Source organism: Nothobranchius furzeri, chromosome 18 (assembly GCF_043380555.1).
Source record: "Nothobranchius furzeri strain GRZ-AD chromosome 18, NfurGRZ-RIMD1, whole genome shotgun sequence".
Classification (NCBI taxonomy): Eukaryota; Metazoa; Chordata; class Actinopteri; order Cyprinodontiformes; family Nothobranchiidae; genus Nothobranchius; species Nothobranchius furzeri.
The window spans coordinates 28,310,976-28,323,632 of NC_091758.1; the positions used below are offsets into that span (position 1 = coordinate 28,310,976).

Below are 12,657 nucleotides of genomic sequence, written 5' to 3' on the forward strand. Positions count from 1 at the left end.
AAACTTGCTTGGATTGGATGAATGTTTTTTTCCAAAAGGAGTGACTGACTTGTGTCTGCTGGCGGAGTGTCGCACACATTCACATGTATCTTTCACATGTTTTCCGTCTGCTCCACATGAACAATGCCTGACACACACAGACGTAAATAGCTCCAAACGCTAAGAGCTTGAGTACTAATGGCTCATGGCGACTTAGCTGCCTCGACTGGTTGAGCAATTATTATTATTATGAAATGAAGGGCTAAAGAGAGATGATCTGAGTGATGGAAAGACATGGTTGTTTATGCAATGGCATAATGGCTGTGGGGACTTTTTTCTCCAATGATTAGTGCTTGGCTGCAGTGGAAAGTTTGATGAACATAATAATGATGAGAAAGGGGCTGAAGTCAGGACACATCTTTATCTGCTGCTTTACTGAGAGAGACCGTCTTCCCTGGTGCCCCATACCCAACCCTTTGGGGGCACCACTGCTCATTGGGACTCGGCTTGAATGGAATCGCTTGAGAAGTGTGAAAGTACATTTGTAGTGGTCTTTAGAAAGAATTAAAGCTCAGATGCGCTAGTTAAAAGGCAGCTGGAGGAGAAAGTAGCTTAACGCAGTTTTGGAGTCTTATTTCCTGATATTTAGACATCTCGCTTTGATTGGATAACAGCAACACAACTCTACCACTGACTCTGTTTGATTTGCAATGTTGATATTTTATCTCCACAAATAACACAAGCCTGAAGGAGTTCTGCTGTGTGGTGCAGTTGCTAATGCTAACGGTTAGCATCTACTAGCTGAGACGTTCTCTGCTGTTTCCTGGACAATAAACGTACAACAGCCTTCCCCGTCATGAGCCAAGATGGGTGAGTCCACGAATGTTAAGTGACAGTGTGACAAATCTGTTGTTTTTGAAAATGTAACTGGCATTCTTAATGTTAAAACATTTAATGTAAGCTTGCAACACCTCAACTAATGTATTACTGTCCTCAAAACTAAGTGTGTTGAATTCTACACATGTCGTCTGCCCTCTGGTGGAGGATGTTAGTACTGTATGCAATGGAGAGTCAATTTTATTTTTTACTTTAAAAAGTATAATGGTCCTTAACTGCAGAGGTGTGACCAAGGCACTGCTTTGCAAGTCACAAGTCTTTCCAGTCAAGTCTCAAGTCAAGTCCAAGTCAAAGACAATCAAGTCCAAGTCGAGTCCAAAGTCAGTGATGTGGAAGTCCAAGTCCTTAACTTTGAATTTCCAAGTTATAATCAAGTCATCTCAATTTAATGACAATGATAATAAATAAATTCCAGGAATAAAGCTTCATTTATTTGCTCAAACAAGCAGAAAGTGCAACTAAAATCGATAATAAACAAAGTGCTGCTGCATTTAGCAGTACAAGATCACACCCAGAACGAAGGATGATTTATGATTTTTGTCCATGTCGTGTCGTTTTTGTGCTAAAATATCAAACATGCTCAAGTCATCATCAAGTCAACAGATGCAAGTCGATTCAAGTCACAAGTCATTGGCGTTCAAGTCCGAGCCAAGTCGTAAATCTTTATAGATTTTATCAAGTCAAGTCAGAAGTCTTTAAAATAATGACTTGAGTCTGACTCGAGTCCAAGTCATCTGACTTGAGTCCACGCCTCTGCTTAACTGCATAATAATAATTGTCTTTACAATAGCAAATTGTTTGATTTTAGTTTTTTTTTGTTAAATGTTTGTTTTCCCTCATTCATTGTTCAGAACAAACTTCAAATTATTTTAATTTTTCTTTTGTACTGCCATATGGGGCTCTGCTGCCTCAAACACTCCAAATGTGAAAAAAATCAATTAATCTGTTTTCTGAAACAATCCTTTTCATAAAGTGCTAAGAATCTCCCTCACCTGGAGGAGAGCTGCTGCCCCTCCCAGATATCAGAGCTTCTCAGCTTATAGCAGCATGAGAGGGGGAGGGGTGGTTGTGGCCAGCTCTAGCTTGTTTTCTTATAGCCAGAGCCCTAAAATGGCTCATTCTGGAAGATACTGAAAATGTCAAGAATAAACTGCTGAGGGAACAAAAAACTTGATATGTTTTTTATAACATTGGAAAAGTCATTATATGTCACATTTAACAAATTCTTATCGTTAAAAACAGTTTTTTATGTTAAACTTGACTTTTTTCGGTCAGTATGACTCAGATGTGGATTTTTGCTGCAGCATAACCCCACCACCCCCCAAAAGAGTCCATCCGTCTTTTACTTACTCCAGTAACTCTGGATATAAAAACACAGAAAACAAGCGCAAACCGGACTGTGAGCTCTGCAGTGCGCCCTGCGCGGCTCGTCAAACCTGTAGTGGCGTAAAAAAATGAACGTGAGCATGGTGATGACGTCAATGTGGAGCCAGCAGGGAGGGAGCATCGGGAGGGAGGGAGGCTGTTCGTCCGGCTGCGGCAGCATCACTCTGAGCAGCGCTTCAGTGCAGTGAGGAGTCCAGCAGCACTCTGCGCGTCGCAGTGGACCTAACCTCAACTTCCTGGACCTCTTTCTCTCTCTCATCCTGCTGCGAATAACCAGAAACGAGCGCTTTTACTCTGATTTTGTTTTTCCTTCCAACCACTCAAGGGAATGCCATCCATAAATATGAAACTGGAAATGGTGACCATCATCGCCTGCGAAGTAGACACTGAGGTGTTTACGTCTGACAAAATGCAGGTACGATCTGATCTTAAAATCCTCGCGACACATCCCGAGTCTGCCCTTGTAGCTCCTGACTGACTTGCACGCCGCCGGAGTGCATGCACGTTTTGATGACGTTGAATGCAGGATTTTTATCAATGGGAGCCACAGCTCGGCAAGACGCGCGCGCACAGATGGTGACTTGCAAAGAACGATTCTCCAAAAATTAAGAAAAACTGAAAAAATAAAAATAGGTTGTCAAGTTGGAATAAATTAATTGAGGGAACAAATACTCGTAATGCGTGAATTGCTGAAGGTTTGTGTGGCAAGTTTCAGTGAATTGGGCGCAGATGAGTGAGAAGACGTGATGGATGAGTTAAAATGCCGTCTCAAACCTCCTCCCTTTATGTCGGTGCTCTCATCACATCAGCATTGCAGGTGCACCTGAACCATTTCGACCATGATGTCAGGAATAGAGAAATTGTGCAATTATATGAAAACTGTGGCAATAGAGAAAAAACAAGGCAACTGTATCGATTTGTTTGGTGTAGACTCCTCCAGTCTGAGTACTGACCAGCCATAAACACTCTGTGCAGGAGTATTTTATTGATCTGATTTGCCACCTGCCAGTCATGAGACAGGGGAGCAGTAGCTGTAATTGAATGTGACCTATAGATGAGTCCCTAGACTCCACCTTTGGCTGTGCAACATGGGGTGGGGTTTTAAAAAGCTGCGCATACTTTACCTGCTTTCTGCATGTCTGCTTGTTGGATTTACACAAATAAAAATATGCATGTAAAATAAGTTACATAATAGGACCTTGTTGGTTAAATTAAGTCTGAGAAATTTTAATTCCCACCAAACTTGCATCACTAATCCTGCACAATGGCCTCTTTTGTTTGGAATGGTGTACGCAAACTCATTATTTGATGTTGCTGAAAATATCAGTACGCGTATGAGCTCAGGAACAATACGAGCTGACCACTGACTCAGCCTGCAACACACACACACACACACACACACACACAGGATGAGCTATGCAGCTGCTGCATTTGCTCCCAACTCTCATTACAGTTTCTATCCACTGCAGAGCATTCAAGGTGAAAGGCTCTAAAGTGACACCCAGTTTTTTATTTTAGTGTCTGAGTTTGTATCCTTTAGTTGGATCTATATTGCTAGTTTGAAGGTCTTCACTTCCTATGAGAAAGTAGAAGAAGGGGTTCTGTGCTCAATTAAAAGAGCAGACAGAGGGATGACTTTCGAATGGTGCAAAGAACACTACTAATCCTGATTTCTGGCACACAGATAGTGACAGAGAGCTCTGAGGGAGAGGGCAGATTAAAACAGGGCATGTGGGGGACGGCGTCTGATTGAGCTCGCCTCCCTGTCAGCCTGCTCGTGTTTTTATCATTCAATAGGATCCGAGTCCATCTGCGGCTCCGGTTTTTATTATTACACATAAATCTGAAGACGAGGCACAATAATTACACCCTTGTTTTTGTGGATTGCTATTTATAAAGCCTTTGAAGGAACGGTTAGATGAGAAACATGAAGAAAATAAACAAACGGGAGGTTTAAAATGAGAGCAGATGCTTGTGGCATCATAGAGCCGTCGTTTACAATATTGGTGTGCTCTTGTCCACTTGAGAGAAAACAAGGCAGGCTGTTGGGTTTGAAGGGAGGATCGGTGAGCTGCAGGTCGGCGCGTGTTTGCCACAACACTATCATTACCTGGAAAAACCAGCAGACGATGGCAGAGGACACGTGTTTGAAGGTCGTTGCAAGTTAGCAAGCTGTGAAGCTTCGGCAGCGGTGCAAGTTTCTGCAGCATGCTGGAGCTGCACTAATGTAAACTTTTGTTACTCGTTTTCATGGCATTGTCATACTTTTTTTTTAAATAAAGCACGATTTAGGCTAAATAAGCACCTGCCATAATAACATACTGCAGAAGCTGCAGCAAACAGAAAACCGTAACACTGACACAGTCACACACACCACAACAGTGAGTCAGCGGACTCGCAGACCTCGAAACATCTCTGTCAGCACACACACACACACACACACACACAGAACTCCTCGTGAAAGACTAAGGAGAAATTTCCGTCAGTTTGGCTCACTTTCCGTTTGTCCTGTCTCTCTCTCTCTTGCCCGCCCTCCAGTCTGACTCAGTTTATCTGTGGCTTGTTTCACATCTCAGGTTGTTTTTTTTTGGTCACACATATGATGCGAGTTAAAACAAAGACAAAGGAGGAGGTGTTTATACTGACTATCCCTATTAGCCATGCAGCAAAAAGGACCTTTTTCTCCATCTCAATAAAACGTTTCACCTATTGATGATGATCATCTGAGTCTGTACTAAGCAAAAATGTATCCCCTTTTACATCAGATGTGGGATATTTTTGTGTGACTTTGGCTTAAAGGCATTGTTTTCTGTCTTTTTTTAAATTTTCTCACATTTTCACTACTTTAATTTATGAATTGAATGTGTGATTTTTTAGCATAAATTAAACAGTACTTGCCTTTGAGATGCAAGAACATCAATCTGATGAACAATAATACAAAAAAAATTACATTTATATTTATTTATTACCTTTAAATGCATGATCAATTCAAAACAAATGAGAATATACACCAGCTATGCATAAATTATATCTGAATATTTATGTGATTTCATAATAAAAACTCACTGATCAGCAGTTTGCATAAGGCAGACCACATGAAGACAGGGAAAGTATCATGTTCTGTGCTGATAGGAAACCAGATCTGGACCTTGGCAGGCTTGAGCGATCCTGGGTCTTAGCGCTGAAGCTCAGGTGAGCCTGTTCCTCTCAGTCTGTCCGCCGTGCAGGTGGAGATGTGGAGTTCATATTGACCTGAAACCTAAGAGAAGCGTGGAGCTCATGTGTCGGATAAAGGCCGGAGCCTCGTCCGCAATAGTGACGTAGAACAAAGGACTGTCTCCTGGGCGGCGGGGTCTGGTTTCAGTGCGGTGAAGGCGATGAGGTGACGAGATTAGAAGCAAAAGGAAAAGGGTCGAGGTCCACCTTTTACGAGCTGAGAAACCCAGCAGGAAGCTCCATTTAAGGACTGGAGTGTAGTGTGGAGGGTTCATTCAAAACGGGAAGTTTTGAATATTGTAAACACAAATTAGCATTTAATTAGTCCAAATTTTAAACAGTTTTTTATTAGCTGTAAATTAGATTTGTTTAGAGTTTCACTTTAGATCCAGAGTGGGAAGGAGATATCGGTCAGCACGTTTCCTAATAGGCGTCACGAGTGCTGGAGAAAGCGCAAACAATGCTGGTTTAAAGGATCCCTGCTTCAGTTTTAGCCATTCAGAAAGTGTCTAATAGAGAAATTAGTCTTGATATTAACACAAGAAAAAATTTGCAGCATTTCTATATTTGTTCTGGTCATCTTCAGAAAACTAAAGAATGTGGGTAAAATGAGCGAACTGCTGTGTTCCAAGTTAAACACTACAGGTGTACGTCCTCTTATGTAATATTGTGTAACTCTCTGTCTGTGAGCCGACGTAAACGTGTGAGTTTGTGTGTTCAGTCCATGTCTCCATGCTACGAAGGAGAAAACAATCCCTATCCTCATAAAAACTTAATAAGCAAATTGGTGATAATGCGTCCCCAAATACCATAACTCCCTGCAGGGGACAGTGGGCCTCATGGGAGGTGCAGCGTAGCGCTGGCGCATCGGCTCAAGTAGAAGCAACTCCTTATGTGGGATATTGATTCCATTGTAAATACAGTTTCACCTTTTAAAAGCTAGCTCATAGTGAGCAGGGATGTCATTCATTTGTGGCTTTGCAACACTAATCTAAAAGCAGAGGTTCACTGAGAAAGTGTAATTCTTTTTGAAATATGATTGGTCAGTCTGAGTTTCACATGCATCCTAATTCCTGCATTAGCTGCCGAAGGGAAATAGACGGGAAGCGATTGGGTCCGAAAAAGCCGGTTCCTTCTTCGTCACAGGGAGATATTTCCATTCCTGGTCAAAGTCGAGGTCAATTTTATTTATAAAATTTTATTTATTTAAAACAGCTGTTGCTGACCAAAGGGCCTCACAGCATTAAAAAAGAAAAGAAACAGAATAACGACACTAGATTTAAAAACAAACAAGTAAAATTGACTAGAATAAATTTTCAGGGCAATTCTTCATGAAAGCCATTTGCTAAAATCAGTCATCATGTACAATATAAAATGACACTAAAGCAGAATTAAAAAAGGTAGAAAATATAAAATGACACTAAAACAAAATGAAGAGGTAGAAAATACCTCCTCTGTCTCTAATCAGCTACCTTGGCTTGCGACTTAGGTCCTTTGTTTACGTTTGTATGACGGACCTCCCCATTGACTGATTTCCGTAGCGATGATTAGGTCACATTGTTTGTTGCTCTGATTGGTCCTATGCGTTCTGTAACGAATTTGAAAGACGCCTGTAGATTCCACCGCACGACTGGGTTGTTTCAATGGCTCGGGGCCAGAGTATATGTTTACACGTATAGGATGGCTTGCCAGGCTACAGGAATAGATGGAGTCTGTGTTTGTTGCAAAGCATTACCTCATTTGTATTCATCAAAAAAGGCAGACAAGCCTACTGTCTAAAAATTGGCATTGCTCTGAAGGTCACGGCTGTGGACATTTTGTGAGATGCTGTAGATAATCATGTTATCACACATGTCGATTGGTGGCAATTTGAAAACTGATTTAAAGCCATTAAACTCTTTGCAGCTCTGAAACTAATGATGGTTTATATGGAGTTCTTTTTTAGTACACAGATGAATGCACCTCTTATTTATTATTTGGAAACTACATTTACTGCAGCTGGCAGAGGCAGAGATTGTTTCTATTGATACACGGATTTACAGAATCATTTTAAATTTTAATAGGGGAAGACTGCAGGAGGGAGCGGTAAAATACAGGGGGTCCCCAGCAAAAACAAGAAACTACAAGTCTGATGAAACCCGCTGGTTTTCCATCAGGCAGTCACGGGGCAGCTCCAACGACCCAGTGGCTGTGCTGGGTCATTGTTATCAAGCTCAGTCCGGCTCGGCCATGAACGAGCCGAGGCGACGTCGTGCTCTGCTTAAGAAGCATTATTTTCCCGCTTCAGAAGAAGCATCCAACGTGTTTTTACGCTTTCTCCGAGACATGTCACGTCTCTAAGTTGTTAGCGCCGCGCGCTAACACGTCAATAGTGCAGCGTAGCCTGCTGGAGGTTTTAAGGGTTCAGATGAAAACACCCGACCTCTCACGCTGCTTACACATCGATGGTAGTGGGAGGAAACCCAGTCAGGATCGTCAACACTCGTTTATCTTAATGCTACTGAAACATGTAAACCAAAAAGCATTATATCCACTGCTACCTTTCTAATTTTAAACTCAGTAACTTATGCTGCAACTTCACCTTGCCCTGCCTGCTCCTTGCTGCCCGCCGGCTGTGATCACAAGCGACAACATAGTAGTTCCCGCTGCTTCTTCGAGAAACAGCGCCAACAAAAACAAAAAAACTTGGGATCTTGTAGGCGTGGCGGTGGGATTTCAGCCGTGGCGGGCCGCCACGGCTACGCCTATGTAAGGGAAACCCTGTAACAGATCTGGTTCTTTAGGTTTAAATGAAACAATGAAAACCAACTTTTGTTGTGAGAATTTAATTCAGATGATGGAAATGTGGCTGAAATGGTATCAGGTGTGTGTTTCTGCACACTTGTTTACCTGCAGTGGAAAGTTTCTGGAATGGTCATGGAAAAAAATACACACGATGTTTAAAGTGGTATACTGGAAAGAATGTGCATGGGAGTTTTCCGTTTTACTCACAACCTGCCTCCTTTGTGCAATCGCTAATGTGGTTATAGTTTGATTCCCTTGGGGAGATAGACGGTTTTGAATCACATGATCAAGAGATTCCAGCCTGTTTTTGAGTCAGCATTGTTTCTGATTCACTCTGAGGCTCCATAGCAGTTTGTCGGTTTTTACCCAAATCCTTATTGGACTTGGGAGTCCAGATTAGACTCTGTTGAAGCCTTAAATGTGATGTTGCGAAAACTGAGTGATTCACTAATTAAAAGAGGGGGAAAGGGCTAGAATTGTAATTAAACATAAAGTTAAACGATTTAATTCAATTCAAAAATATTTTATTAATCCCAGAGGGAAATTCAATAATTCCTTAGATTAAATGGAAATGTTTTACCAGGTGTAATTGTAAGATCAAGTGAAAACTGAGAATTAGGCAAATTCAATTAACCCTAACCAGTGAAAGAATTATTTAGCATATTTATTGGCTTTTGAAGTTAGTTTCAATATTTTTTATTGATCTTACTGAGTTTATTTTCCTTGTTTTTGATGTATTACTTCTTACCAACTAGACCTTTAAACGTAAATGGATTACAGTTTTATTTTCTAGATGAAGCGTGTTGCTGTGATTCACATGACGCACGTTGACAGCAAACAAAGAGCTGAATAAGTGAGCTTTATTTAGCTCTTTAAAAAGCACAAGGAGCCAGGTTAGGGTTAGTGTGGACAAAGTTGTTTTTCTTTTTTTTTAGTGTTTACCGTGCAATCAGAGCAGAATGAACCTGCATGTCTGCTGACTCTTAAATTATGTTTCACACATGATCAATGAGGCAGATCTGTACAGTATAAAGAGTTTTATTCCTATCAATCACTGCACTTTATTGGTCTGATTCCTTACGTCGACGTTGGCTGTCTATCGTTGAGATGTTTGATTTGTGTCAGCACCTGTGTGTTTGCCACTTAATGAGTCATGCCTGCAGTCCTGCCGCCCAGGGGCGGATTAAGGACTGAAGAAGATCCGGGGCTTAACACACACACGCACACGCACACGCACACACACACACACACACACATACACATACACATACACATACACACACACACACGTGACATGCACTAGTCATCTTATATATTTGTCTTGTACCACATAATTTTTAATCTGAAGCTACATATTAAGCATATTCCGGGCAGAGTATTGTTCCTGTTAGTGTTTAGTGTGAGATGATAGTAAATATTCCCTTTCTTTCTCCAACAACTTTACCTGATAGTAAGCTAACTTTAGGCAAACCAGCAGCACAACAAATATTTTCAAATAAGACTCACAAACCTGAGTCAACACCAGTCATCAAAGCTGGGGTTCTGTCGTTGTACTTTTTGTCTAAAAAACATCCTCACGTCCATCTTCACTCATGCGTTTCAGGCAGAGAGTGTAGAAGAAGCCGGCTGCTGAAGGGCTTCTTCTTCAGTGGTGGAGGCTCAGGCAGGCTGAATACAAACTACTGCTAGCTGCTCCCTCTCTGTTGGACTTTGGTACTGCATGTTACTTCCACGTTTGAGATCCGGGGCTTTTCATTAAAGATTCGGGGCTTGAGCCCAAGTAGCCGGGCCTAACGCCGCCCCTGCTGCCGCCTCTGTGATGACAGCATTAACCTCAGGAACAACATTATCTCATCACCCAAGAGCCAAACCACCAGGGAGAGTTTAATCTCTTTATTGGTCATTTACTGCACTAGTTTTCTTTCTGTGTCCCTCCATCCTTTCTTGTTTCACACAGAAAAGCCTAAAGATAGGAGTGAACACGGATGACAAAAGAGTGTAAATGAAGTGAAGTTGTAGGTGAAGTCAGATACATTGTTTTTCGGTAGTGTTTCCACCGGTTTGTTTTGAATGTAACACTCACTGAGCCTAATCACTTCCTGTCTGGTGTTATTGTGCCTTTACGATCAAGTAAATTGTCCTAAAACAAGGTAAAATATGATTATTTATGACTTTGATTTCTTAACTTTTGTGGTAATTATTGATATATGAGTCATTATATTAGCATTGCTAACTCCTGTTAGCATAATGCCGTGTTTGCTAAAATACTCACGTTGTGCGTAATGAATTATTAGCGATTGTGGTTTAAGTGTAAAATTATTCAACTATAACCACCACTTTATCAGAGATACAATCTGAATTTTATTTGTTTATGGTTTGCATTAATTTTTGTCTTCAGAATATCAATGTGTGGCATTTAGAATTGTATTTGTTGTTGTTGAGGTCTTTTAGTTTTCAAAGGTTATCCTTTAACCTTTCCATACCAGGGCCAGATTTGTTAAGTTAATAGTCCTTGTGAGCCACAAAAATATGATTTTGTTTATTTACAAATGCAACAAAAATCCTGTCCTTTTTTCATGTGTACTTTTTAAGACCAAACAAGGATATTATTAAAATAAGACCATAAAAGTGTTAGAAAGTATCAGGCGAAATGAACAGCCACTGGAGAGAGAGAATATTCACCATTCTAAAAATGCAATTGGGGGCCACACAAAATAACTCTGAGGGCTGGACTGTTGCCCCCAGTAATATGGTCTTAATTGTGGCTCAGAAACCATTGCAACTAATGTAATTATTACAGAACGGTAAAATTTTGGACTATCAGCACAGGCTGCCAATGTAGATGAACATGGTCCTAGAACCCCCCCAAGGCACTTTACAACACAATCAGTCTTTCACCCATTCACACACACATTCATACGCTGGTGGGGATGAGCTACGATGTAGCCACAGCTGTCCTGGGGCGCACTGACGGAGGCGATGCTGCGGAAACCACAGGTCCCTCCGACCACCACCAGCAGGCAAGGGGGGGTTAAGTGTCTTGCCTAAGGACACAGCGACAGAGACAGTCTTGAGCGGGGCTCAACCCTCCAACCTTCCGATTATGGGGCAAGCACTCAACTCCTGTGCCACCGTCGCCCCATGTGCTTTTTACTTTTAATTCAAATATTTTATTTTTGTGAGGCCTAACAAAAATGTTAATTTAAAATCTACAATTTAAAAGTACAAATCGAAGAGAAGCTAATTTTGCTTTTACTTAATCAAAAGCATGTCTTTGACTATGTGCAAAGCTACCACTATGGTGATTGCTCTCCGCCGTGTCCCTTTCTTGTCGTATACGCTACAGTTTGCTGTTTTTTAGCTAGGGTTTGTTGGTCACTGCGGTTTTGTTCATCTCAGAGCGACTGGTATTCATATTCCGCTGGATGCCTCCGTTTCAGATGTTGGAATAGGTTTGTGGTGCTGCTGCTTTTGACTGCGATGGGCCTCTTGCTCCACATCTGTTGCAGCAAACCCATACCAGTTCCAAACAACAGATGATTTTATTTAATTCTTAGGAACAATCTTCCCACTCTCATCGGTAGCTATGTTGTCGCTTGCTGTTGCTGTTGCTGTTTCACGTGTGCTATGACGTTGTCACTATGGAGGCTCTGGGGAGCCAAAAAGGCACCATTACATTAAAACTAGATTTGCTTACTTTTTAAATTGCCCACAAAAAAAGCTTGAAGTAATTCATTCATTGCCCAGGCCTAATTTACAGAAACACCAAATACTTTGCTCTTTTTATTAAAACATTACACGTAGGCATTTCCAATATTATCGATCTACCATTGTTATCTGCCATTATTGTTGGAAGTATAATATCGGAAAATATCTGTATCCGTTTCTACTCTTATACACATATTAAACATCGAAATCTTCATCTCCTTCTCCTCTCGCATAGAACGTCAAAATATAACTGATCCGAAGTTTGGTTTTTGAGCTGTTGATTTTTTTCGCACAACTGGCCTAACTTAAATTGAAGTAATCATCTACTTTTTTATCTACAGATAATATTTATTGGTTTATATCGATAAATTAAGAGTTAGATTATTTTATTGTATTGGAAACATTAGTCACCTGCATGCACATGTCAGCTTGTCAGTTTTGGTCCAACATTTCAGACTTTAGACATCATTGTGATTTTAAAATAAATCATTTTGGTAAAGTGGATCGCACCGCTTTTTATTGACTCACTTGGTTTTTGCAAATTGCAGTCAGTAACAGGGACTGTAGAGTTACACCCTGGCTGTTATGTAAAGGCACCATTGAGAAACATGTGGTCAGTATTGATGACCACAGTTGCAGGTTTAATTATGCTGAGTTACGAACAATCTGAGAGCTGCGACTTCACAC

At 41.0% G+C, this 12,657-nt stretch overlaps 1 protein-coding gene across 3 annotated transcripts in view; it reads left to right on the forward strand.

Annotated features, from left to right (window-relative positions):
• rcan3 (regulator of calcineurin 3) overlaps nt 1–12,657 on the forward strand; it is a 59,911-nt gene that overhangs the window by 28,037 nt on the left and 19,217 nt on the right. The window contains exon 1 of one of the 3 annotated variants that reach the window (XM_015969889.3): nt 2,401–2,677. The exons of the other annotated variants lie outside the window; for them this stretch is intronic. Coding sequence (XP_015825375.1) covers nt 2,591–2,677 — 87 coding nt within the window. The 5' untranslated portion in view covers nt 2,401–2,590. Of the gene's footprint in view, nt 1–2,400; nt 2,678–12,657 lie in introns of those variants that run through there. 3 annotated transcript variants of the gene reach the window in all.